This window comes from Lemur catta, chromosome 7 (assembly GCF_020740605.2).
Source record: "Lemur catta isolate mLemCat1 chromosome 7, mLemCat1.pri, whole genome shotgun sequence".
NCBI classification, from domain to species: domain Eukaryota; kingdom Metazoa; phylum Chordata; class Mammalia; order Primates; family Lemuridae; genus Lemur; species Lemur catta.
Genome location: NC_059134.1, coordinates 64,067,103 through 64,092,956, shown reverse-complemented (window position 1 = coordinate 64,092,956; position 25,854 = coordinate 64,067,103). Strand labels below are relative to the sequence as shown.

The 25,854-nt window shown below is 55.9% G+C and overlaps 2 protein-coding genes across 2 annotated transcripts in view; one reads left to right on the top strand and one right to left on the bottom strand.

The window, feature by feature from the left end:
• RIC3 (RIC3 acetylcholine receptor chaperone) overlaps positions 1-6,914 on the top strand; it is a 50,525-nt gene extending 43,611 nt beyond the window's left edge. Inside the window, exon 8 of the transcript XR_006736448.1 lies at positions 5,086-6,914. The gene's annotated coding sequence lies outside the window, so the exon portion shown is untranslated. The remainder of the gene's footprint in view (positions 1-5,085) is intronic.
• Positions 1,014-20,066, bottom strand: TUB (TUB bipartite transcription factor). The gene is made up of 12 exons (XM_045557457.1): positions 20,029-20,066; positions 11,795-11,846; positions 11,211-11,373; positions 8,644-8,787; positions 7,197-7,364; positions 6,016-6,137; positions 5,387-5,584; positions 4,982-5,094; positions 3,984-4,101; positions 2,300-2,398; positions 1,926-2,097; positions 1,014-1,424 (listed from the first exon to the last, which is right to left on the bottom strand). The coding sequence occupies exons 1-12, from the start codon at positions 20,064-20,066 to the stop codon at positions 1,291-1,293; spliced, it is 1,521 nt and encodes a 506-aa protein (XP_045413413.1). The 3' UTR covers positions 1,014-1,290.
• Positions 20,067-25,854: the final 5,788 nt, after the last annotated feature.

The following is a 25,854-nucleotide window of genomic DNA, read 5'->3' as shown; positions in this document are numbered from 1 at the left end:
CTAGAATCGGAGGAAGTGGGGAGAGCATGCAGAATGGGCTTGAGAAGGCCAGAGAGCCAGAGATACTAGTTTCTTGGGGGACAGTGGGAACGAAAAAATCAATGGAATTTGAGGTTCTGAACTCTGCCACTAACCAGCTAGGTGACCCAGGGCAAGTCCCATTTTCTGAGTGTGATTCACCTAAAGCAATGGGGTTCTACCAGTTGATCCCTAAGGGTCCTGCAACCTCTGATCTCTTCTGGTTCTAAAATACTACCCGCTCTCCTCACTGTCCCATTCCCTCCCAAGGAGAATCATACATAGAAGCCCTAACCAACCACAATTTGGCTAACAGCAGTGGGAGCTGGGTCTTTTGGAGAGATTCTTCTGGAGCACGCCATGGTTTGGGAATGGTGCGTTGCCAGCAAGAACCCGTCATGCCTAGCTGTGTGCAGTCGGGCTGGTGAACTGGACCCCATCTAATTTTCTGGGGGTTGTGCTGGGGCTGCTCAGCAGAGAGCTCCTGGGGCAGTTGACAGGGCTGTCAGGGCAGCCCTGATCCAGGGAGCCTGTTCATGCACCTTCTACATGCTAAGCCTGGGTCCTGCAGGCCTCGTTCACTAAGACATTTGGCCTTGAGAGCACAGAGAAAACCTGGAGAAATCAAATGAGCTAGAACCGTAGGCTACCAGCTGATTCCCACAGCCACAGATAGCCAGGCCCTGCAATCCTGGCAAAGTCCTGCCACGCACCTGTCCCCACCACCCTCCCAACTTCTATCAGGCCTGGCTGGGGCCTTCTGAAGTTGGAGGGCTTTCTGCAGCTTTAAGGGCCAGGTTTAGCCACCAAGTCCTTTGCACACACACACTCACTGTGCCCCTACCTGTTGGGGTACCCGTCGTCATCTGACTCCTGGGCTGAGTGGCTGGCCGGCTGGCAGCCCTGCATTGTGCTTCCTTTCCCGCCATACCTCTTCCAGCCTTCCCAGCTGAAGAGGTTGCTCAGCTTGGCAAACACGACCGCAGCCCAGTACTAACCCAAGAGTGGGGGTGTGTTGATCTTGGGACACAGAAAGAATTACTTTCAGCCCTTCACACCCATCCACCCACCCCTTCCCTGCTGCTCCCCTGCCTCAGCAGCAAAGGCAGAGGAGCCAGTTCCTGGCTGGCTGGGCCAAGGAGCCCACTGAGGGCCAAAGCTTCATCTGGCAGAAGGCCTATATACAGAGGGTAGGCAGGGCTGTCTCCACAGGCAGGCAGGCAGGCAAGCTCCGCTCCAGGCTGGGCAACCCCAAAGGGCTCGAGGAGGCCTCTACTCGCAGGCCAGCTTGCTGTCAAAGCTTGACAGGGCAATGGCAAAGGCCTGCAGCGCACACAGCGGGTAGTTGTAATCCATGGTGAACACGTCCTCTGCTACCCGGCCAAACTGCATCACGATGTAGTCCGCTGGGGCCAGGCACAGGCATGGACAGAGAGAGGAACAAAAGGACAGTGCGGGAATGGTGGAGACACAGGGAAGGACAGACAGACACCCAAACCACAAGAGGGAAGAACAAGCAAGAAGCAGAGATGCCAAGGGAATTCCGAAGGAGGTAAAAACAAAGGCCAGTTGGGAAAAGTGGCAGGACAGAGGCAGCAGATGGCAAAGGAGAAAGTGAGATGCACACAAACACCAGGAGACAGAGAAGAAGAGGAAAAGTTCATTTAAAGGCTGTTCCCGTGCCTGAGACTCTGCTGAGTACACAGAATCTGGGACCAGGGCTCCAAAGACGGTTCTTCCAGGGCCTCCCAGTAGTTATGGTTAGAAAGATCTTTACATCTAATCTAAGCCATACAGTTTACATCCTTAGACTCTGGCCAGTGTGGGCAGGGCTAGGTGAGCTGAACCCTAAGCTAAGGGCCCCAGGTTTCACGTGGACAGTAATTAGTAGGGGCAAAAGCACTCACGGTCATTGCCATGGATGATCTGGAAGTTCTTCACGGAGGCCTGTGTGACGCGCCCATGGAAGTTGAGTACGTAGGACTGCGTGTCGTCATTCCACACAGGTGTCTTGTTCTGCAGCTCGATGATACTCTCGGTGTTCTTATTCTGCCAGCGTGCTAGCAGTGTCTCATGCTCCTGGGAGGGCAGCCTCACCTGAGCCCGGCCCAGGCCTTGGCACCACGACCACCCCAAAGAGGGATCTGTCCCCAGGAACAGGGGTCCTTAGATTTCCCTACACCTCCACGTAAACACACCAGCTGGCGTTCTGGCCTTAGCAGCTCACTCATGGGCTACACAAAGGGGAGGGGGAGGGGAAGGGGGAGCAGGAGAGACTCACATTCCGGGGGCGGATAGACACTCTCTCGTGAACCATGTTCATGCCTGGGACAATCACACTCATCTTCCGAGGCCCCTTGAAGCCTAAGACATTTGTCTCCTGGGAAACAGAGAGAACAGTGAACACTGGGCAGCTGAGGAGCCCACTTACCTACTGGAGAGAATAGGGAAGGGAATACAGAGGAAGAGCTGGCGTCTGTCCACCTCGAAGTCTAACAGGCATCTCTAAACTTAACGTGTCTAGAATTGAGCTCTGGGATCTCTACTTTGCCAAAACTAGTTCCTCTTATAAGTCTCCCTTGCTTGTGTTAACAGCAACTCAGTTCTTCCATTTGTTCAAGCAAATCACTTGGAGCCATACTTGACTCTTCTCCTTCATACCCTGCTTCTCACCCATCAGCAATTTCTGTCAGCTCCACCTTCAGATGACGCCCAGAATTCCAGCACCTTTTGCCATGGCCATCTCTCCCTGGGAACACTAGAGCAGCCTTTAACTGGACTCCTTGTTTCTGTCCTTGGTCCCCTGCCCCTCCTCCCATCATCTGTCCTCAGCCAAGCGTCAAGGGGTCCTGTTAAGTCAGACTGCCTTGCCCTTCTGCTCAAAACCCCCGTAGCTCCCCGGCTTGCTCGGGGTGAAAGGCGGAGCTGTGACTTGCCCTGCCAGGCCTTACATGATAAGGCCCCATCGCCACACCCTCCTCGCCATGTACTCTCCCCTGCACTCGTTCCTCCGTCATGCCAGGCCCCATGTCCCCCAGACGTGTCCACGGCTGCCTTTCACTTCTTTCTGGACTTTACTCAAGAGCCACCTCAGTGAGGCCCTCCCTGCCATCCTTCCTGTAGTCTCACACGTTGACATTTGATATCCCCCTTCCCTACTTTTTCCTCTTAGCGTTTATCAAGAACATACTTATTTCACTTATGTATCTGTTTTATAGCTTGTCTATTCTACTAGGGCTTTAAGTCCCATAAAGGTATACATTTATGTCCACTCAGTACTACATTGTAGTTCCCCAAAGAGTACCTGGAACATAGTTGGGCTCAGGAGTAAAGACTCGGGCTGCCTTCCCCAAACTGACCAGCAGGTGGCACCATGGGATCATATAAAAGAGCTGTGGAGTCCCAATAGGCTCCAAGAAGTGCCAGTGCCCAGGTTGATGGGGTAATCATCCTTCATTTTAAAAATGAAGAAACTGCTGCTGAAAGAGGTAGAGTAAGCCCTTGTATTTAGATTCCATTTATATTCAAGTATGAGCTGCATGACATTGGCAAGTGACACAACTTCTGAGCTTCGGTTTCCTCAGATATATAGAAAGTAGATCTACTGCTTAGGCTGAGCATTTGGTGAGCTGATCTGCAGAGGGCCTTGTAATCCACGTAGGACCTGGCACCCTGGATGATCTGGGAAACGCACAGAAGAGAACCTAAGCCTCCTGCCTGCCCCTGTCCAGGAGAGTCCTGGGCTAGACTGCAGTTCCCAGAACACCCCAGGCAGAGGGCCAGCTGCGGTCTGAGCTCTGAAGGCAGGAGGAGGGGGCCAGAGCCCCTGTCCCAGGCTGGGGTCACTCCACCAAGGGCAGGCCCTCTCTCCACACATCCTTGTCCACCCGCCAAGATGGATGGGATGGCCCCCAGATCAGGGAGCAAGTCCCAGGTTTCATGTCTAACCAGGAACCCGGACTCACGTAGCACACGGCTGCCAGCTCCTGACGCAGGGTCCCACTTTCCAGAGTAGAGGATGACGCCTTCTGAGGGTTGACGCCGTTGTCATAAACAGTGAACTTGGTGCCCATCAGGTTGGACCTGAAGGAAAGGCACAATCAGTACAGGGTCATGCGCCGTCTGTCCCAGGGTGGGGAACAGCTTATAGCCTGTCCTATGAGGTGCCTGCAAAGCATTCTGGGCTGGGCCAGGAGCAGACCTGGGGGCACACTGCTCACGGAATCCACATCTTTCAAGGCACTTCCTGGGCAGAAGGCCTGGACTTTCTCTGGGTTGACTCAAAGGGCACCTGAGTTCAGTAAGGGCAATTCAGGGCGGTAAATTGGGATTCCACAGGTTTCCCTGGGGGAACAGGGGTGTTCCCCTTATGGATGGTGAGCAAGCAGAATGGCATCTGTTAAGACTGTAGCACCCTGTGGAGAACATATGAGATCTCCCCTGTCCCGTCCGGCCCCGTCTCCACCTTTAGCTCCTTACCTCTCACCTCTAGTGATGCTCCCCAAGTCTGATACTCTGTTCCTCAGCAAACCCCACCTCCCCCTTGAGGCCTAACTCACAGCCCTCCTGCTTCTCTCCCTCCGCCCACCCCCAAGATTGCTGCCACTCTCTCGTGCAAGGGCTCACTCAGCTCTGCTCCTTGGCACCGACCATGCAGCCAAGGCAGCTCTTCCAGGGTGGCCTGCATCCTCAGTGGCATCCTGGGGCTCGATCCCTCATGCCTGGTGGACCTGCACCCACCTGCCTGGGGGCAGCTCGGGGCAGGGTGTGAAAGGCCCTTCTGCAGGCCTGGCTCTGGGCGGGGCAGAGACCGGGCCATGTTGGATCTGATGAGGAGCGGGTCCTGACCCAGGAGCCAGTCCTGGCCTAGATCTACTTCACGGACAGGAGGTGCCCCCTACAGAGAGGCCGCCCCCCCGCCCCTCCCCACACCCCCGCCTGCTTCCTGGGGGGGCTCTGGTACCGCAGTTTCCCGATGTAGCTGTCCCCTCCACGAGACAAGTCTGTTGGGTCCACAGAGATGAGGTAATTAGAAGTTTTACTCTTCTTTCTCTTCCTTCCCGCCAGGAGGAACACCTTGGGGAGTGGAGCAAGGTCACGTTCCAGACCCGGCCTCTGGTCCACACACAATCACGGGTGCCACTCACACCCCACACTCACATGAGTGACTCTCCCTGGTTCAGCTCCCAAACACATACGTGCACACACACGAATGCACTGGCAAACACAAAGGTATGCGATGACCAGGCACAGAGGCTGTTTCTTTGGGGAACTTAGGTCAGTGTTGGATCGGAGGCTTTCAGTCACATTCTAGCCTGCAGGCCCTCAAGCCTGGCTTGATGAAAATGCATGCCCAAACCAACCTCACCTTCTTCCCATCCTCTCGGTCCAGGTGCAGGAAGTAGGTGGGGTACATGCCCCGGTCCATCCCCTTCTTGTCCCTCGTGATGCGGCATTTGATGGTGATGCCCTGGGGGGCTGGCCTCAGCGCAAACTCCTCAAGATCCTGGACCTCAACATCCACTGGTTGGTCTGGGGCTGTGGGGCTGGGGGCTGAGGCTGCCTCCTACGGGGAGAGAGCAGGAGCCTGAGCCCCAGGGACCCTGGGCAGCCAAAATTGCTGGTCTGGGATCCAAATCCACCTCCTGATGTGGTGGTGAGAGACAGGGCAGGATCCTTGGGGTCAAGAGCTATCTTCCCAGCCCTTCCCTCTCCTCAGTCCCTACAGGTAGACATGGGGCATGGGCAGGGCCTCAGAGGTCATCCTGTCCAACTCCAGCTCTCCCCAGCCTCCCTGGCCTGGCTGAGGACATTAGGAGGGAGGGGAGAAGGGCAGAAGAGCCCAGCCAGAGGCAGTCCTGACAGGCATCTGGGTCCAGCCCTGGCCCCTGGAAAGCCAGCTCCCCATCATTTCACACAGCCCACCTCCTGCTTGGACGAGCAGTCGTCTGCACCCTGCCGTCTCGCCCCTGCTGTGGATGAAGGCTCCTCACTCACCCTCGTGGACTTCTTGCTAGTAGCAGAGCTGGGGCGAGTGTTGCTATTTAGCTGGGAGGAGCTGGAGCTGTTCTCATCCTCATCCTCCTCTTCCTCGTCAAAGCTCATGCTGCTGGAGATGCCTGGGCCGAGCAGAGAACAAGAAAGGGTAAATGAGGAGAAGTTTGCCCCTGAGACACACGTAGTCACGGAGAGACTCCAGTTCACAGAGCCAGACACACGTATACACACACATACAATCACGTGTATACTCCCACACATGTCCACATATGCACAAGGACACACATTCTCTCAGGTGCACATGAGCTGGGGCTGGTCACAATCCTCAGGATACGTCCCCACCAACCACCCAGTTTCAGCTCAGTCCCTGCATCAGCCCCTCCCAACGGTCATATCGCCTCTGTCTGCTGTGTATCGGGCCTGCACTGAGCCGACCCTGCACCAGGAACCTCCATTTCTCATCTTGGGCCTACAAGGCCCTGACTGGCACAGGCTATGGAATCTGCCAGGGAATAGGCCACGGCCCCTTACTCAGCCCCATGTGTGGGGCCCACTGACCCCTCGTGTTTCCCCCAACCTGCCCTGAGCTGCCATCTCAGCTGTTCTGCCCCCTGCCCTCCTCCACCTGGAATGCCACCCCCATCCCAGAGTTGTCCCCAGAAAGCCATCCTTGATTAGATTCCCCACAATGTGTGTGGCACTGCCAGACTTTTCCCTCTGCCACCCTGCACCAGGGGCTCCCCAGGGCAGGGCTCGTGGTGGGGAAATTGGGCGGCTGGTTTCCAGGGAGGTTCTGCTCTGCCTTGGCCTCCTGGTCCTGCTCCTCCCTCGCTCAGCATATGGGGAGAGCTTTCTACCAGAGGTGGAGCTTTTTCTAAGGAGCGGAAGGGAAAAGCAAATCTGCCCCCAAATTTGGTCCTCCCAAGAGGCAGGAGATGAAGGTGGGGGGAGATGGGGCTGGGCTGGGGGTTGGTTACCCCAGTTGACACTTCTTTCCCTTAACTTGGCCTTATCAGGGGCCCCTGCCCCTAAGTTTCTCATTTGTCTCCAAGTGTGCCCCCCACCCGCATGGCCAGGGAAGGCGGGCACACACACAGGAAGGCCATGCTCCCGGAGAAAGGAGCATCTGAGAACCTGGGGCTGAGCTTTGCGGGGTGTCATTGGGCCCCCACGGGGCTCACCCTTCCTCTGCATCGTGGCACGGAGATCCTGCCCGCTGGGCTGAGCGCCCCCACCAGCTGCCGTCTCCCCTGCGTCCTGGGCATGGTCCGACTGGCCCACAGTCAGGATCTGCACCGCACCTTGGGCCTCAGACTTGTCTTCTGCCAGTGCTGCTGGCCCGCTGGTGCCTGCAGACCACGGACACTCCTGAGTTACATCCAGGAGGAGAGACGGGCCTGGATTCTCAGACGTCCATGAAGGGGGTGAGGGAGGAGTGGGGAGACCCTCTGCAAAACTTGATTTGCAAAATTGAGTTTTTAAAAAACTAATGACTGCTGTCAGCCTGTTAACGAGTGGTAAGCTGTTACGGGCATAGGCTTCGTTTCTTCTGCTCGTCCCCCATATTAACTGCTGAAGGTTGGTTTGAAATACCCCACATCCTTAAGGCAGACGGTAGCCATCTACAAAACCAACTGCGTGGTGGAAAAAACAAGACGGAGAACAAGAATCGATCCGGACCATAGCTGAGGTCGACAATCGGTCACAGACACGGCCAGCTACAAGTTATCCGTGCTGGTGTTCTCTCTTCACAAACACACACACACACACACACACACACACACACACACACACACACACGGTAACTCACACACACCATTGAGAAAGATCGTGGTTGGCATACACTCGCCTTCCCAAGTGAAGGATCTCCCCTCCCACGTCCACCTTTCTGCCCAAGTTGCCACAGAGCTTCAGTAACAGAAGCAAGGCCTGGCCCACAAAAGGGGCAGCCGCCCTGCCTGCCTGTCGAGTGAGCCATGCCCAGAGGGCTGCCGCCAGCTCCAGAAGCCCATGGACCCTGACACATCACTGTCCAACCATGACACAGTGGCTTGGGGATCACTGCCTGTGAACAAGGGTTGAGGAAACAGGGTGTCTAGCCAGGAGACAGGACTCAGGGCAGGGGCCACCATCACTGTCACTGATCTCTAGGGATCTCTCCTCAAGAGAGAGGAGCAGAGGTAACAGACTGGTCTGTGGCCCAGAGGGTGGAGTCAGGACTAGAGTAGGGAGTTGAGGGAAGCCGGCATGGTGAGGAGGAGCTGGTGGTGAGTGCTGCACACGGAGCGGGCCGTGAGCCCCCACTGAAGGGAAGGTTCTCGCCCAGGCTGGGGGAGATCCTGGAGGGGTCGGGATAGAGGGTGCTCAGGCAAGGTGGGGGGGGGGGGGGACGGGTGGTCCCAGGCCACAGCTGAGCTGGACTTCACTTCCTGGCAGTGTGGTGGCCTCCCCACACCCACAGGCAAGCCCCGCACACCACGAGCTGGACAAGGCCTGTGGGCTGGCTGAATGGGGACGCTGTGTGCCAGTCTGTCTTCACCGAGGCTGCTCGCCCTGTCCCGCGCCTCCAAGTCAGGAGAGGCCAGGCCTGCTGGGGGGGCTGCAGAGAAGGCAAGAAGGCAAGCTGACCTTTGTGCTTTCCCTTCTTCTCCTTCCTAGAGGCCCCACCCTGGCCCCCTGCTGAGGCTGCTGCCTTGGTTCTCTTGGCTGAGGCTGGTGCTGTTGGGTGGGTGGCTCCCAGCTGCACACTGGTGAGTGAGTCGGCCTCTTGAACTGCTCAGGAGAGGACCCAAGACGAGAGAGAGAGAGAGAGAGAGAGAGAGAGAGAGAGAGAGAGAGAGAGAGAGAGAGAGAGAGAGAGGGAGAGAGAGAGAGAGGGAGAGAGAGAGAGAGAGGGAGAGAGAGAAGTGGGCACTGGGTGAGACCAGAGCTCCCGTTTGAACAGTTCCCAACACAGCATTTCCCCTGCCCCCCGCGCCTACTCCCTAACCCCACTGGGCCCCTGTACCCACTCCCGGGCCCACGGGGTCAGGCCCACGCGTCTACCAGGCAAAGGTTCCAGGAAGGAGGTGGCACCCACAGCCTAGCGTAATCGAGTCAGCAGCCAGGCCAAAACCAACCAGCCAAGAAGCCGGGAACTCACAGCTCTGGGCTAGCAAACTGGCCTGAGCCTGTGCAGGGAGGGCAGCCATGAGGATGTGGGTCGGTGAAAACAGGGAGGAAGGGAACAAGGGCTGCATCTGACTGAAGAGACCACAACCGGGGTGAGCGCTCCGGGGAGCCTGCACGGGGACCCTCAGGGGATGGGCCATGGGAGCTCCAGGTGCAGGGGCACCCTGAGGAAGAACATGGAAGACAAGGAGCTACACACACCAACAACGAGGTCTCAGAAGGGTCACAGCTGGTGGCCTCCAAATTCTCTAGCAGAATTGCTCAAACTCCTTGAATGGTTTCTGAATGTTCTCAAGATGAAGACCAACGTTCCCTCCCTTCCCCTTGGTCTCACCGCACACTCTTCACTGGGGCGGTGACGCCACACAGCAGCAGGCCAGGCTCCACGGGACCCAGAACAGGCTGCCTTCCCTGCAGGGCACCCCGCCACCCCCATGACGGTGCTCAGAGAGGAAGTAGGGAGGTGGCTGCCAGGAAAGGGGGGACCAGGGCCCTTTCTGTGAGGAGCTGCTGGGGCTGCCTCTCCGAGACAGCTGGGCGGAGGTCCCTGTCCCCCTCCACTGACGGGCCTCTTGGGCGGAGTACAGACATAATAGGCATGGCCCAGGGTGAGGGACCGAGATACACTCAGGGGAATGACTGTGAAGGAGCGTCTTATCGAGGAGGCAACAGTACGGTAGAAAGACCACTTGGAGTCTCACAGGCCTGAGTGCAGAGTCCAGCCGCGCTGCTTGCCGGCAGTGCACTGCGAGTCGCTGAACCCCCTAGAGCCCGTGTCCTTAAGGAGCAAGTGAGGGTGATGAGTTATGTGAGGATGAACGGCGCCTGCAGGTAGAGCACCTGGCACTGTGCTCAGCCACTGGCGAGCGCCCAGTGACAGCCTCTATTACAGGAGCTAAGTGGGATTCCGCAGAGGGTAGCAGTGCACACAGGGGACCGAGCTTGCATGGTGCCAAGCCACAAACTGGGCACTAGGTGAATGAGACTCAGTCACTGCCTTCCGAGGCACAGGCAAGGGGGCCGGTGGGCTAAGGGCTGGTTACCGGAACAGAGAACCTGAAGCACTATGGGGCAGGGGCTGGGCCAGCAGTTATAGAACAAGGTCAGCCACCGACGTGAGGCAGCTCCTAGTAGTTCAACGTGGCTGGAGGCTCCAGGTCACAGAGGGGCCACAGAAGAGGGGAGCGCCATGGTTGCTTAGGTTATTCTGAACTGCAAGGGCCAAATGCCTGCAACCTCCTTGGAGTTACTCCTTGATGAAGTGGCTGCCTGGATTACTGGCACCGGCAGGGGGCAGTCGTGACTGAATCTGAGTTCCTCTTTCAAGCTCAGAGACCAACCGGCAGTCTGGCCTAACCCAACCAGGAGAGAGAGTCCTGAGAGCAGGGTTGCAACAAATGAGGCAGGAGGAGCTGCAGAGAACCCCTCCAAGTGGGCCTGCTGAGAACTGGAGTGTGCAAGGATGGGAGCTGGAAGCTGCAGCTACAGCTCTAAGGAGTCATGAGCCAGGGACAGGGACCTGCAGGTCAGACTGAGGGTGCAGGGAATTCAGGGAGGGAGGAAATGGGTGTTTGTCCCCAGAGACACCAGGTGGGTGAGGCAGGATGGTGAGAGACAGATCCTCGCAGGAGGTAGCATGCCAGCGGGGAACAGGCTGTCTACTCTTAGGAGCTGCCTCCTGCCCTCAGCGACATGCTCCAGATAGAAACCTGGACTTTTGAGCTCCTGGATCCGTAAAATTTTAGCCGCTGACCCCAGCACCTGACTCAGGTGACAGCCTGAGCACACGCAGGAGCCGGAGGCTACAGGTCCCAGCTTCCCTCCACCTGCCCCACTCAGCTGTGCAGCTGGGCTGGAAGCCACACTTAGCCTGGGGACGGGCACACCCTGACAGGGCCTGCCTCTCCCCTGCCCGGGTTGGCAGCAAGTCCCCGAGGGGCTCCCTAGAGCAGTGCCAGGATGTGGAGCCACCGCACAGGGGTCTCCCCAGGCCGGCTGTCCCTGGGGTGGCAGGCAGGGTGTACCTTGGTAGCTGGTGCTGCCGCTGCTGCTGAGGTAGGACTCCACCAAGGGCGCCTGCTCCTCCGACTGCCGGGCCCGCCGGCTCCGGGGCCGCCCGTCCGCATTGGCCTGCACCATCAGGGGCTCCTGGCGTTTCTTCTTCTGCTTCTGCTCCAGCAGGGCCCGCTGCGGGGGCACAGGGCAGGCACAGAGGCTGGCTGACGCGCCGCCTCCACCAGGAGGGATGGGCTCCCAGACGGGGACCAGAGACAGTGCCCTGCTTGTTTGGCTGGGTTCTAGAGGTTGCACCAGGGTCCACAGCCCACTCTGGGCCAAGGCCCCGTGCCCTTGGCACCCTGACACTTGGGGTCCAGGAAAGGGTGGCAAAACTCAGCCCACATGGCAGGATCACAGCACAGACACTCAGCCCTTCAACTGCGGTGGTCACCCTGGCTGCCTGCTGGGCAGGAGCCCCAGGTGCTGGGGCAGAGTTAATGCTGAGCTGGTAAAGGAGAGAGCGCACCTCTCCTCTTCCAGGTGCAGCCCCTTTCCCCATCAGACGGGATCACCCAGGGAAGAGAGCTGGCCCGGCCCCAACCTCACTCACCTGCCGATCAAGCTTCTGCTGCCTCAGGTTGCTGCCCTCGTCATCTAAGACACTGGGGAGGGAGAGAGGGTTATTTGGGGCCTGCCCACGAGGTGCCAGGATGTAGCCTAGAGCTGCGGTCCCCAAACCCGGGCTGCAGAGCTAACACCACCCCCGCCCCTGGGGAAAAATTGTCTTCCACGAAACCAGTCCCTAGTGCCAAAAAGGCTGGGGACCGCTGGCCTAGAGCCCACCCCAAGCACATCTGGGTCCCTTAAACTCTTCCCGTCATGGGTCCTGGGACTCACTGAACCCAAATGGTAAAGGGAGGAAGGGTGGGGGCTGCCACCACTTGAGCTTGAGCCGTCACTTCGGGAGCTTATCTCCTGCAAGGATCCCCACTGCCCCAGGGACGTCCCAGCTGGCCTGGCTGCAGTAAGTACAAGGCTTTCCCATCAGGTCCCGAGCAGGGCCAGGCTTGACTGAAATCCAGGAGAACCCATCCAGAGGCATCGGTCGCAAGCCAGGCCCAAGGCTGGCCAGGCTTCAACCCAGGGGCCTGCTCCCATGGGGATCTCCGCTTTCCACTCCTTTCCATCATTTCTGGAGGAGGCTGAGTCCCCTGGGGCAGACCCTGTGCCCATCCATTCAGAGCGAATGCCTGGCTTTCCACGTGGGCAGAGTGGAGGTGCTAACACTGCCCACTTCCCTTCCCCACTTCAAGGGGACAGAGGATCCTCCTCATTTGGGAGAGTGACGCTAAGAGACCAGCCAGTACCTTAGCACAGGGCTTGGGCTGGGTGGGGATGTCTGCATCCAGCAATGCACAGCCCTGCAACCAGCCACCAGGCCTTCCCTGGCCACAGACATGGCACAGGCAGCACGGAGGACATCAAATCCTTCAACCCCACAAGTCTTGGAACAGGCAGCCTCATCTAACCCAGACTGGCCCTGCCTCCCAGGAAGGCAGAGCACAAGTCGGGAGCTAGCATTAATAACTCAAACCACTTAGCTTTCTTGCTAACCCAAGACACATGCGTGAGTCCTAGGCCCAAATTCTATAAAGGCCAAGATCAGGACAGCTGCATGGGGTGAAGTTGGAGCCTGAGGATCTGAGCTCTGGGAAGCCCCAGGCAGCCCTGGCCCAGTTGTGCCCCTGAACCAGACCCGCGTGTGGACGCTTGCACGGGCACGCCTGAGTGCATTCGATCTGCTGAGGCTATAAGGACGCGTGCGAGTGTATCTCTTGTGTGTGCACACACGCACGCAGACACCTATTTAAGAAGGGGATGTGCTTGCATGAAGGTGAAAACAGTCTGCCTGCACAGAGAAAGATGAGGTCCAACCAGCCAAGGACAAGGTGATGCCATTTCCACCCACTCCTGACAGCCAGCCCTTTCTAGCTGGAACAATCATTGACCTACATGTCCTTTAATCTACTTGTATCTCTGAGGGAGCCAGCCAGAGGGTGGAAGGAAGTCCCCATATTGCAGAACACCCACCACCCACCTCTGCCTTCGCATACCCACCTCCTTGGTCACAACCTATGAGGATTATGCGTGTGTTTAACAAGCAGCTGTCCTACCCACTTGACATCTGGAAAAGCCTTTCCTGGTAGCCACGGCCTAATCTTCACGTCAGAGGAGCCCCAACTGTGATGTGGGGCTGTGTATAAAACAGCCTCATTTACCGAACCCTCAGCTGCTGAGCATAGGAGAAAACACTGCTCAACGGACATACTTCTAGGCCTCAGCCTTCCTGAACCAGCCCACGTGCCTAAGAGGGCAAAGCTGCTTTGGGGCCTCCCTGAGGGCACTGCTAGGACCAGAGGATGGAACCAGCTCCCTAGAAACTCGAGCTGGCTGAGATGGTAAGCACCCCATCGTGGAAGGCACACACCACAGGCTGGAGGGCTGCAGCGAGACTTCTGCAGAAAGGATTCAGGTACCAGGGCAAGCAAGATGCCTCAGGGCCCTGCCAGGCCAGAGAGGCTGCACCTCTCCACTGTCCCAGCAGCTAAGTCACTGAAAATAAGTGACTGAAAATAACCAAGGGCAAAGCATGTGCTCTAACTTCAAAGGGCCAGACCCAAACCCCACCGTCCACCATGAGCAGTGCATACTCTCTCTCTACTTCAGGACATGATGAAAAATGCAGTCTGGGCTGTGCACAATGGCACCCAGCTGACAGGAACGATGGGGTCTGGGCTCCAACTGTGCTCTGCTTGCCGTGCAAACCTCACAGCCGTGTGTGAGTGGCCCGGCCACAGGACCCTCTGTGCGACCTCCACTGTGACAGTGTTGGCTTCCCTTTGTGCCAGCAAGAGAGGCTGCTTCCCAACTTACTGGATGTCACGAGAGGGCAGTGCCAGGGACAGGGCAGTCATCGGGGCCATCCCCGGCACTGGGCTTGACTGAGCAGGACAAAGAAGATGCCTTCCGTGGTGCTGATGCTAACATCTAGACTCATTTAGAAAAGGAGACCTCCAGCTGAGAGGTAAGGCTCACATCAGCAGAGCCACCTCCAGAAATGTGGGGTCACAGTGGCTGCTCAACTGACAAAAGATGTTTCCAGACTCAGCAGCCTTGCTGCCCAGTGCCCCCTAATGCCCTTACCCTTGAAGGGGGTCACTTTCCTACCACAGGCCACCATCCCACTGCTGTGGACCTTCTAGTTACTCCAGGGGCAAGGAGGCTGCTTTCCATGAAAAAACATCACTTCCTCTTCCTCTGTCCCCACCTCCACTTCCTGATGGGGGAGAATAAGGTGCCACGGGCTTTAGTGACACTGATTACCAGGTAAGATTACAGGCAGGAAGGACTTAACCACCAGCCTTCAGAGGGATGAACACAAGTGCCAGGCTTCTGGAAAGAGATTCCAGAAACCTCAGACATCCCAGAAGTACCTAGAGAGCCACTACCACCTAACTCACCACTGGGCATGCTCGGGTGCACAGAAGGAAAGGTGGGGGGGGTGCCGCTGGGGAGGAGCAACATTGCCTGGCTGAGCCAGACCCCTCCAGGAGGGCCTACGATAAATCCACTGAAATAAGGAGGCTCCGAGAGCGGCCCAACACGTGGAATGAAGGAGGTTCCTGGTAAAGTGCAGTGTTTCTAGCAGAGCTGCGAGGGTACAAGGTGGACCACCTCGCAGTGACAAGCTTGTACTAGGTAGGTGTTCCTGGCCAATAACAATGTATCTAAGCGTGCAACAACTCTCCCTGGTGAATGACAAAGAGTCCCCAGCACACTGCAGCTGCTGTGGAGAACAATGACAACAAGGACGGCTGTCTCCAGGGGGAGAGGAACCAACTGCTCCCCTCACTTCCTTGGGGGGCCCTGCCTCCCGGTCCACTCTCACACCATTCCTAGGGCATTTTCCTTTCTCACCCACACTTCCGCAGCCTGCCTCTTTCTAACGGGCATCTTCTAGGCTGCACTGAACGATAACCACGCAGGGAGACAGTAATGGCTTTTTAACGACTCTTGCTCCAATTATGGAATAACTGCCAAGCGCAGGCTGCCAGCTGCCGCCCCGCCAGGAGACTCGGACAGGAGACAGAGCACTGATGGATGGGTCTTCCAACTGACCCTGGCGGCTCTTTCATCACGGTCACCTCCTGCCAGGGGCCAGACAGGGAGGCCCAGGAAAGCACCAGCCGCTGGCTCATGAGGGTCGGAGAAACCCAGTCTGCAATGTGCACCAATCCATCCGCCCTGCCCAGAGCCAACAAGGTGGGGGCTTCACCTCCCAGGGAACCAGCCCCTCTGCAGCCACTCGCTCCCCCAGAGTTCCCTCACAGAGATCTGGGGAGTGACCCACGACTGACAACCAGGGAACGGGGGCACAGGAGCACTTCTCCTGTGGGCTGGGAAAGCCAGACACAGCCAACATATTAGGAAGCCTGTTTCCCTCTCTCCTCTTAGACTCCACCTTATATGCTCCAGCTAATCCACCAGTGCTAACTAGAGGCCCAGAGGCCAGGACAACCTAGGGACAGACCTAACCATCTGGACACACTCTCCATACCCATTGCACCCTCCCTTCTTCCTGCCCTCATTCTTTGCCCTCAGTCACAGTGGTAGCTGCCCCAGCTGGACCCTGGAAATCAGAGAAGTGGGCTGTCAGGGGAAGAAAGGCCGCCCAGGGTGTCTGGCTGAAACCCTGTGTCCAACGCTAGACTCCTGGCAAGTCCAGATCTGTGGCTCCCGTTGCCTAACAGTTCACCGGAACACAGTGGGAAGCGGGCAGCTCCAGAAGGAAGAGGATCACACCGCTCACAGGAGCTCCAGCTCCCAGGATGGGCCATCGCCAGTCCAGCCAGCGGGGCCCAAACTTACAGCTGCATTAAAACTGCTAAGGGCACTAAGCCCTGAGGTGGTTAATTCAGAACGGCTGCGGAACATGCCCCAGGATCAACCCCCACCTTGCTCTCGTCTTTAAAGCAAGTGCCACAGGTGATTCTAATGCTCAGCCATGCACGTGGGACCACGAGCCACAGCTGGTGATCTCTAAGGAACAAAAAGGAAATCGGGGAGCAGTTACAAGGCAACTTTATCCCACGGGGCCAGGAAAGCCAAGTAGCCACAGGTGAAGCGGCAGCCCCACGTGTCCAGAGCACCCCTGCACTGAACCCAGCAGCAGAACAGGAGTTGGGAGTCTTGCTTCATGAGCAGGCACAGTGCTCTCCAGAAAGCAAAGTGAGGAAGTGGTGGGAGGCTTCTAACAAGAGCCAAGAGGAGAGGGACCCCAGAGACATGCTTAGGCTCAACCCAAGGAAGAACTTTCTAACGGTCACAGCCATCTGATGGAGGACCATTCAGTAGGGACGCTACAGGAGGCATTCACACAGAACTAGGAAGCCTGTAAGGGCCCCTCCAGCCGGAGACTCTCCCTCTGTGACCCAGAGCCGTGCTTCTCAAGCAGTGCTCAGGGGTCCCCCGGTGCCTGGAGAGCACTATATCCCTCAGATGTGCAGGGAATCCAGGTGTGGGGCCAGGAAAGCCAAGGAAACTCAAAAGGCTACCTGGAGATGTCACTTGGATTCAAAGAGGTGAACATCTTATCTGTGCTGGGTCACATGGGTGATACGGCCAAAACCAGATAAGGTCCTTGCTCTCAAGGAGTTCATGACCTGGTGAGGGAAACTCCAGGTAACGGCCTCGGGACCATGTAGACAAGAGCACTGAGGACAGGGCCAGGCATCAGTCCCACATCGCATAGTCCTCCAATACACCCGTGGGCCTTCCTGACTCTCAAAGCTCCACCTACAACTTATAAAAGGTAAAGTCATGCACTGAGGGCATGTAACATTTCTCAAGAATACAGGTAAAGTGAAACTGGTAGAAATGGATAGTAGTAGTAGAAAAAAATTAAAGGGAAGATGAGATTCCAGTTGTTAAATTTCATAAACTAAATGGCTCCCTTCTAAGTCAAAATGGAAGATTAATCCACGATCATTATAAACTGAGCCAAAATTACCCATAAGAAGATTATCACCAATTATCATTGCTTCAAAGAAAATGAGCTGGGCGCAGGGAATGCAAGGTGTAACCATCACAGAGCGGGTAAAATCCCCATCGGCAGAGCTAGCAAGAAGTCGGCCAACCCCTCTCCCCCATACCAATCGTCACATTCCAGTTCTGGCATGCTGTGACATTAGGGAAACCTCATCCCAGTCAGAGCACGTGCATGCATGCCGCCCCCACCCCCATCTGCAAGTAAAATGCCTTGTCTGTCTTCTGTCCCACTTTTCTCTGTGATCAGACCGGCATGTGGCTTTGACTGCAATCAGGAGCCCAGTTAATGCCAGAGGCAATTTCAATCTCCTTCTCTTAGCCCAGGTCTCCCATTTTGGAAGTCTGCACCCCAAGTCCAATGCTTTCCCAGGCTCAGTGCGTGCCCAGGAAGACTCCAGCAGGGCAGGACAGGAGGGATCCTGCAATTTCTGCCTACAGTCCACCTCCAGTTAGACACCTACCCTCCCTGCAACAGAACAAGGCAGCAGGGGGACAGAAGGATGGGGAAAGCAAGCAGAGCCGGGCCACGAGTGTGCCGCGCTGCTCCTCTGGGCTAGGCTTCCAGGGTGGCAGGATTCTGTGCCGCAGAGCTGAGTGTGTGGGCCCAGGAAAGAAATTGGGGGAGGGGTGCAGTGGATGGTAGTTGGGCCCGGGCTGGGCCAAGTGCCAAATCACTCTGTGCAGGATGCCAGTGCCCTGAGCACTTGATGGAACAGAGTCATTTCCCAGAGACAATTCTACCTCCTTGAGACCACTTTCCCAGGAGCAGGTTTAAGCCATGCCAGTTTGAAGCAGATGTCCTCTGAAGCCCATGCACTTACTCTACAAGTTGCTTTTGTCCTTGGCTCCCTGGAACCATGACCTGGCCTGGCCCAACCTCCAGTATGCCAGATCCTAAATGCACGTCATCTCCGCAGCGTGGTCACTACCCTGCCATCTGGACCCGACATAGGTACTTCCACAGCACTGGAGTCCACTCAGCCCCCAGGCACTACCCAGGCACCTCTGCTGGGCGGCTAGAAAAGGTTAATGATACTCTGTGGGGCTGCACTGTCTTCTAGGTCTCCAGCACACATGTACCAAGAAAGGCCAAGATACTCCAGAACTACCTGTGTCCCCAGCCTGCATGGCTGCCTGCGGTGGCAGCTCTTCCGAGTCAGCGCAGCCCCAGGGCCCTGATGGGAATATCCCCCTGATCCACATGAGACTCTAGGGTGCAAATGCATGTGTCTGCAGGACACCCTACGGGTGACCCGTGTGTGCACATGTGTGGGTGTGGTGCTGCGGCTGGACACAATGACCTGGGAAGCCCTGAAGCCCCCACAGGTGCTGACATTAGAGGCAACAACAATTCTCAAGAGAAACCCTGAATTCCCAGACCAGTGACAGGTGCCTATTTGCAGAGGGATCGGCTTTTAACAAGCCTCGGGCGGTTTCAGCTGGTTTCCATTTGGGATGCTTGTCTGGACAGACTCATAAAAGAGCTCTGTCAGAATTATTTTCTGTCAGTGACTGATACGCGCCTTCCCAAGAGCAGGCTGTGTTAAAAGGCACGTCCTGAGGGTCTGGTCCTGCCACCCACCAGCATGTGCACCTGGACTGATGATAACAGTGGGCCTTGGCAGTCCAGCACCCTTTTTACACACATGCCTCCCTGGGAGGCCTAGAGAAAGCCCCGTAGCCCATGGCAACCAAGGAGCCAATGGGTGGCCAAGGATCTGGCGCTGCCATGGTAATGAGCTCCTTTCCCTGGTAATAGAGAGAATGGAGTAGCTTGGATGGGGAAAGACCTGCACCTGTGTAAGGCCCCAGAGACCCCCCTCCCCCCCACCACAACCACAGGTGGGGAAAGCCCCACCATCCTTGGGACAGACCCGTGTCTGGAACCAGAAGGTGGTGGGCTTCCCTGAGTGTGCCTGGGCTCTCAAGGCCTTTTGTGCACCTGAGGGCAGTTCTATGTATTGTGAGCTGGTGTGTGTCCAGGTGTAGACCTGCTAGCAGGCAGATTACTGAATCTCTGAAAGATACTGAGCAGCACTTGTGAGTGGGTAGTGTCAGGTATTCTCAAAATAAAGGATGTGTATGTGCACTGATATGCAGGCATGTGTTTGTGTGAGCCCAAGAATTCATGTGTATAGAGATATGGGTGCATGTGTATATGAGCAGCTGTGTGCTCTTGGTTCAGAATAACTGTGTCCACGAATTCATGCTTTGAGGGTGCAAACGGGCCAACAGGCGCACCTTCGGCCCAATGCGCGGACGTCCTGCGTGTGCATGCGTGCAGATGTATGGGTGCGTGCGCGCATGCCATACAGGCGTGCGACGGGGGTGCTGGGCCTAGAAGGGGGCTCACAGCAGTGTGCGCTCCCTCCCCAGATGGCCACATGGTGCTGCTGGACCCAGCAAGGCCCACACAGGTCCCTTCCAGCAAACCTGGCAGATAAGGGGGTGGAGCAGGACAGGCGGGTTCAGTCCAGTCCGCAGGAGCCCTCAAAGTTGAGGTGGGAAAGACTGGCGCCTCCCATCCGCGCCCCCAGTGTCGGGATAGGAGGAAAGAGTACAGGTGCCCTGCACCCAGGCAGGGTATCCTCCGCCCCCGCCAGCCCTACGTCCCAAGTTGGGGGTGGCAGGCGTCCCTGGCCAGGCACCCTCGACCCTGCCCCATGCCCTTGGCCTTGGAGGGCGGTGGTCTGGGCCTGTGCCCCCGAGTTGAAGAGAAGGTGGGGGCCCGCGTACCTGTAGGGAATCCAGTCGGAATGCGGCTTGGAAGTCATGTCTCTCGGGGGCGGGGCGGCGGCTGCGGCTCTGGAGGACCGGGCCCGTGGGGGCCGGCGCAGGGGCCCTGCTCAGCTCCCCGGCCGCCCCGGGCCGCATCCTCCCGGGCCGGGGCGCTGGGCCCCGCCGAGGCCCGCGCTGCACGCCAGGGCCCCGGCCGCGGCTGCCTGCGCTGCGCGGCGCGACGGGCGAAGCGGCGGCAGTGCGCGGGGCCGCGGCGGGCGTGCACGCGCGTGGAGGCGGGGAAGGCCGGCCCGCACCGCCCGGCGCCCCTGCTGGCGCCGAGGGCGGGAGCGCTGCGTGGCAGCGGCCGCCCGCCCCGCTCCCTCGCCCCGCCCCGCCCCGCGCGGCGGAGACCCCACCCCCAGGCCCGCGCGGGCCCCGGAGCGCCCCCGCCCCCTTCCCCGAAACCGCCGGGTCCGCGCTCCAGCCGCGCCGCGGCGCGGGCGCGCACCTTCGGCTCGTAGCCCCGCTGCCACCTGGCGGGTCCCCGCTCTGAACCTCAGTTTCTTTCTCTGTGAAACGGGGATAATTCAAACCCCTACCTACCTACCTGGCCTACCGATCTCGGCAAAGGGATGGGAAACAGCTGCTCGGATTGGGCGGGGGCGGGGGCGCGGTGGAGGAGGAATTCGCTTTTGCAGGAACAGGTCCCAGGGAACCTCCAGGCCAGGGTTTGGAGGCTGGCCTTCCCCGCATCCCGCCCCCCGCCCAGCCCCTCGCCTTCTCTTTGGTTTTAGTAAAAGGTGTTTCCCGGCAGGGCGTCCTTCCTCTCTAAGTTGTGTCAATCAAGGGATGGGGAATATTTACTGCGTTCCCAGCTTACGAAATTTCTAGTATTTAATCTCCACAATAGCCTTAAGGGACAAATATTTTTTCCCTGTTTCCCAGAGAATAAAGTCTCAGGAATGCTAAGATGCCCAAGGACACAAAGCTAGGAAGCCACGGAGCTGAAGTTGTTCCAGGATCTCTCTGTCCTCCAAAGTCCTTTCTAGGTGCTGCGATTAATGGGAGGCAAACACCTCTCAACAAGGATCACCTGAAGGTCTCTGTGTGCTGATGAGGTCCCAGCTGTGACTAGGACCAACTTCAAAGCAAGCCATGGCCAGGGGCCTGTGAGTGCGGAGCAGGTGCTCAGGGAGGGGTCTGCGGAGGGGCACCGTCCTCACACTGCACGTGGGTGTCCTCATGTGCCCCCTGGATTCAGCAGCTCCAGCGATGCCAGATGAATGTCCGTGTGGGGATCCTCTGGTGCTAAATAGGCCGCGTGACTGCTGACTGTGCAGGAGTGTGACAACAGCCAGGTGGGCTGAGGGAAGGCCCTGTCCTGCTACCCTGGGGCCACAGCCAGGACCGCCCCCCCCACCCAGGACTCTCTCAGCCTTTTAGCCTTAACTCTTATCTTGCCCATTAGCTATAAAACACAATAATCAAAATACTGGGAGCATTTGCTGAGCATCAGGAGCTGTGTTAGGTGTCATGTATACAATTTGTTTAATCCTCACAACCGTCCTAGGAGGCAGGTGCCATTTTCGTACCCATTTTACAGCAGAGGAAACTGAGGCACAGAGAAGAAAAGGATCTTGCCCATGTCACATAGCTGGTCAATGATGAAGCTAGCACTCACACACAATTGGTCTCGGCTCACAGTCCTTACGCCCAGCCTCTTTCCTGCCTATGGCAGTTCATACGGTGCACACACCCCCCAGCCTCTCTCTCCAGGCTTCTGGAGCATAGGACAGGTCAGATCCGTCTCTGTCTGGCACAGTATTGATGCTCTGTGAACACTGTGACCTTTGATTATTAGTCAATCTCCAAGAGCTATCACTGTCACTGGGGACAGAGAACAGACAAAATAAATCACCTGGGAGTGGGGTGCAGGGGGCAGAAGGCAGAGCTGTTTCTTTGCCTGCTGGGATGTTTGGCCTGAGCCTCTGTTTTCACTCATGTCAGGCTCCCAGGAAGGGCCACAGAAGATTAGTCCCTACCTTGGAGGCCACAGAAAAGCAGCAAAGCACTGCCCCAGAGGCCTCTGTCCTTAGGACAGAACATTGCCTAGAAGCAAGAGGCCAGTAGCTTTGGACCCCTGGAGGCCCCGCCCTCCAGGCCACCTGTCCCAGAGTTGCAATTAGCACCTACTGTCAGATCTGACTACAGCCTAGAAGACTTTCCCTTCAAGAATTTGAGGCTGTTTTTCCCCCTTTATTCCCAAATTATCTGACACCTTAAAACAATCAGAATTAAGTTGGAAAGTCTCAGGAGCCTGGAGTAATTGAATCTATTAAATAGACACTTTAGACTCTGTCCTAAGGGAGCCAAATCTGGAGGTAGAGTGATGTGCAGGAAGTTTTCCATGTCTCTTCCCGCAGAGGCGGGTATGTGCATGGGATGGGGGGAAACTGTGCCAGTGTCCGCATGAATGTGTGTGTGTCACTGCACATGGGTGTGTGTTCACATGGGATGTGTCGGGGGAGGAGTGAGACTGAGTGCCAGTGTACGCCTCAGTGCGTGTGAGTGTGTGTGAGAGAGACAGCCCTGCAGTCTGAACAGGTCTGCACAAGAACATTTGTTGGATGATGTGTTTATGTGTGTGCAAGGGGAGGACATGTGTGCTTCTATGAGTTCTATGAGTGTTCACACTTAACTCAGAACTTGTAATGGGTTTTTCCACTCAAATGGCTTCCTTGGTTGACATTTTAAGTTTATGTTCCTGGCTTCCATCAACAAGTGACTCCAGAAAGTCACATGACATATATTGTACTAGGCCATGATTAAAAGTTGCATTTTTACAACTGCACTATACAGTGACCCTTGAAGAAGGGCCTAAGCTTCACACATTTAGCCCCAGGAACAAGGTTATCTCAGCTGAAACACTGCCACACAGCAGTCCCAACATGACTTCCTCACCACCTGCCCACATCCTACAAGGATAAGTTATTTGCTCTAAATTTACATTTTCTTTGCTGCATTTTAGGCATTTTCAGACAAGGTGATGGTTCATGAGGAGAGTGGAGAAATGCATGGGGACCCTCACATCTGCCACCTGAGCTTAGGGGCCCCAGGGCAAGCCCCCCCTCGGCAGGATCAGTTCACCCAGAGAAGAAGGTTAGCATTTTGGCACCTCACCACTTCCAACGTGGAGTCTTATATTTTCTATACCTAATGTAATGGTTTCATTGAGTGTGGGCTACCTCTAGTCAATTTTGGAAGCAAGGTAATATGAATAATAAATGAAAATTCAGATTGGGCCCTGCCTGGTGGCTTGTCATTGTGACCTTGCAGCCTGAGGACAGCAATTCAAGTCAACCAAACATCAACACAACTGGACTAGACTCAGGGGCAGGGCTGCTCCCAGGGAGGTTTCAGTCTGGCAGGGGAGATGGGAAGTGACTGTACCCAGCACTAAGACACTGGTTTGTACTACAGGTGGACAAAGTATGCTGGGTGAGGGGACACAGAGGAGGGGCAGTCAGTGGGATGGAAGGAGGAAGGTCAGGTTAGGACAAGCCTGTCCTGAGAGGAGAAAAGGATGACAGTTAAGGTGAGACTTGAAGGATGAATAGGATTTTGACAGGCTGATAAGAAATCAAGGGAACAGTTACTGGTATTCTACAACTGACCAGGCACTGTGCTAGGGTCTTGTACAAAAGGGCATTCCAATAGGGAGGATGACAGGAGAAAAGTCATTATTTCATGGAGACATGAGAGTATGTGACCAGTGCTCTTGAAAACCAAGGTGTGAACCGGCGTGGTCGTGCAGGTGAGTGGTTTGGTGTGGCAGGAGATGGACCTAGAAAGCTAAGGTAGGACCAGATCATATGTCACCTGAACATCAGGCTAGGGAGTTTAGGTTTTATCCTATGGCCAGTGGGAAACCACTACAGAGTTTTAAGCCAAGAATAACCTGCCCAGATGTAACTTTTAGAGAGAGATAATTGGGAGCAAAAGGGAGGATAGAGGGAGGGAGACAAGGCTAGCAGTACTGCAAACTGCAGATGGCTATTGGGGAAGTCTGGACAGAGATGAGCAGACCCTAAAATGGAGTCCAGTGCCTTTTCAAAGCTGCCGGGTGGACAGCATAGCAAGACGGTAGCATAAGTGTAGGTGGCCAGATGCACCCTAATTCTCATTTAGATAACTGCAGAATACACAAATACCATTGCTCCATTGTTGATGATTAAAGTGGGATAAGTAGGCTGACAATGTCTTTGAAAAAATGTAGGGTAACCACTAGTAAAATTAAAAACAACATGTCTATTTTTCAAATCACTGCTGAAGATATTGGCGAAATAATCTACAAACACACAAAAAAGTATAATATACAGGAAACATAAAACTCAGAAGGCATAAAACTGTGGTTCCCAACCCCCAGGCTGTGGACAGGTATGGTACTTGGCCTGTTAAGAGCTGGGCCACACAGCAGGAGGTGAGCTGCAGGGGAGTAAGGAAGCTTCATTTGTATTTACAGCCACTCCCCATCGCTCGAATCACAGCCTGAGCTCCGCCTCCTGTCAGATCAGCAGCGGCATTAGATTGTGCATTATGGTGAGCTATATAATTATTTCATTATACATTACCATGTAATAATAATAGAAATAAAGTGCACAATGAATGTAATGTGCTTGAATCATCCTGAACCTCCCACCCCCACTCTGGTCCATGGACAAACTGTCTTTGATGAAACTGGTTCCTGATGCCAAAAAAGTTGAGGACCACTGGCATAAAACAAAATAATAGGTATAAAACCAGATATAATGGTTATGAAGTGAATGTAAATAGAGAGCCCGTGAGCTTGGATCATACACAACTATCATTGTTGAGTGCGTGCTCTATGCCAGGCCCTCCTCTGTGTCTCATAAAAACAGATATGGACAACGAGACGATGAAACGGAACTGTTCCAGTCTGTGCCCCAGTTAGGGCTCTGAATGGACAGATGCCACATTCCAAAGCACAGCGGGATGCACCTCTTGGGAAAGAGGTAGTGGAAACCTGCGTCTGTACCATTAGCCGACACCCGTCTCCTACACAAAATATGACAGAGGCTGAATAAAAAGGATTTGGGGGGTTTAGGAAGAATTTTAGAGACCTTGGGGTCCAGTGAGCCCTAATAAGTGGGAGGGGTGAAGAGTGCTATTACCTTCACCCCAAATCTGGAGAGTTGGGCTTTAGAGAGACCCCTAGAAGAGCATCATATGTGGCCACATGGTCTTGGGGCCATGGTGGACAAAACCACAGAGACAAATCCAGAGAGAGACCTGCTGCTCCCAGGTTTGCAGGGCAAAGGACACATGGGTGTTTCCTGTGGACAGATGTGGGTCCCAGCATGAAAGCCAGTTCTGATTGTCTTAGATCCAGGCCAAGAGGGCTCCCTCGTGGGAGGAGGGGACACTGAGGGAGGGGGTGGGCCCAGGCTTCCCAGGGCTTGAGAAAGGAACGTAGGACCAGCTATGGGGAGAAAGTATCACCCACATCAAGGGAGGTACAGGAAGACATCTCAGAGATGGGGTGGTCTCCACAAACCCATAAAAACACCCCAGTGCGAGAGAGGGCCCAGAGAATGTGATACCAGCTCATCAGAACATTGCCATTGAAGAACTTTCCCACCCCTCTCCTCTCCCTCCTCCCTCCATCCTCCTTGGACCCTTGACAGGGTCAGAACTGTTGTTTGCAAGCTAGACCCTCTCCCCACAGGCAGCTGGCCCACAGCAGACTGTGCTGGGCAAAAGGAATTGGTGTAACACTGAAGTTTAAAGAGTTTTTTATTACAATAGACAGATGCATTAGTT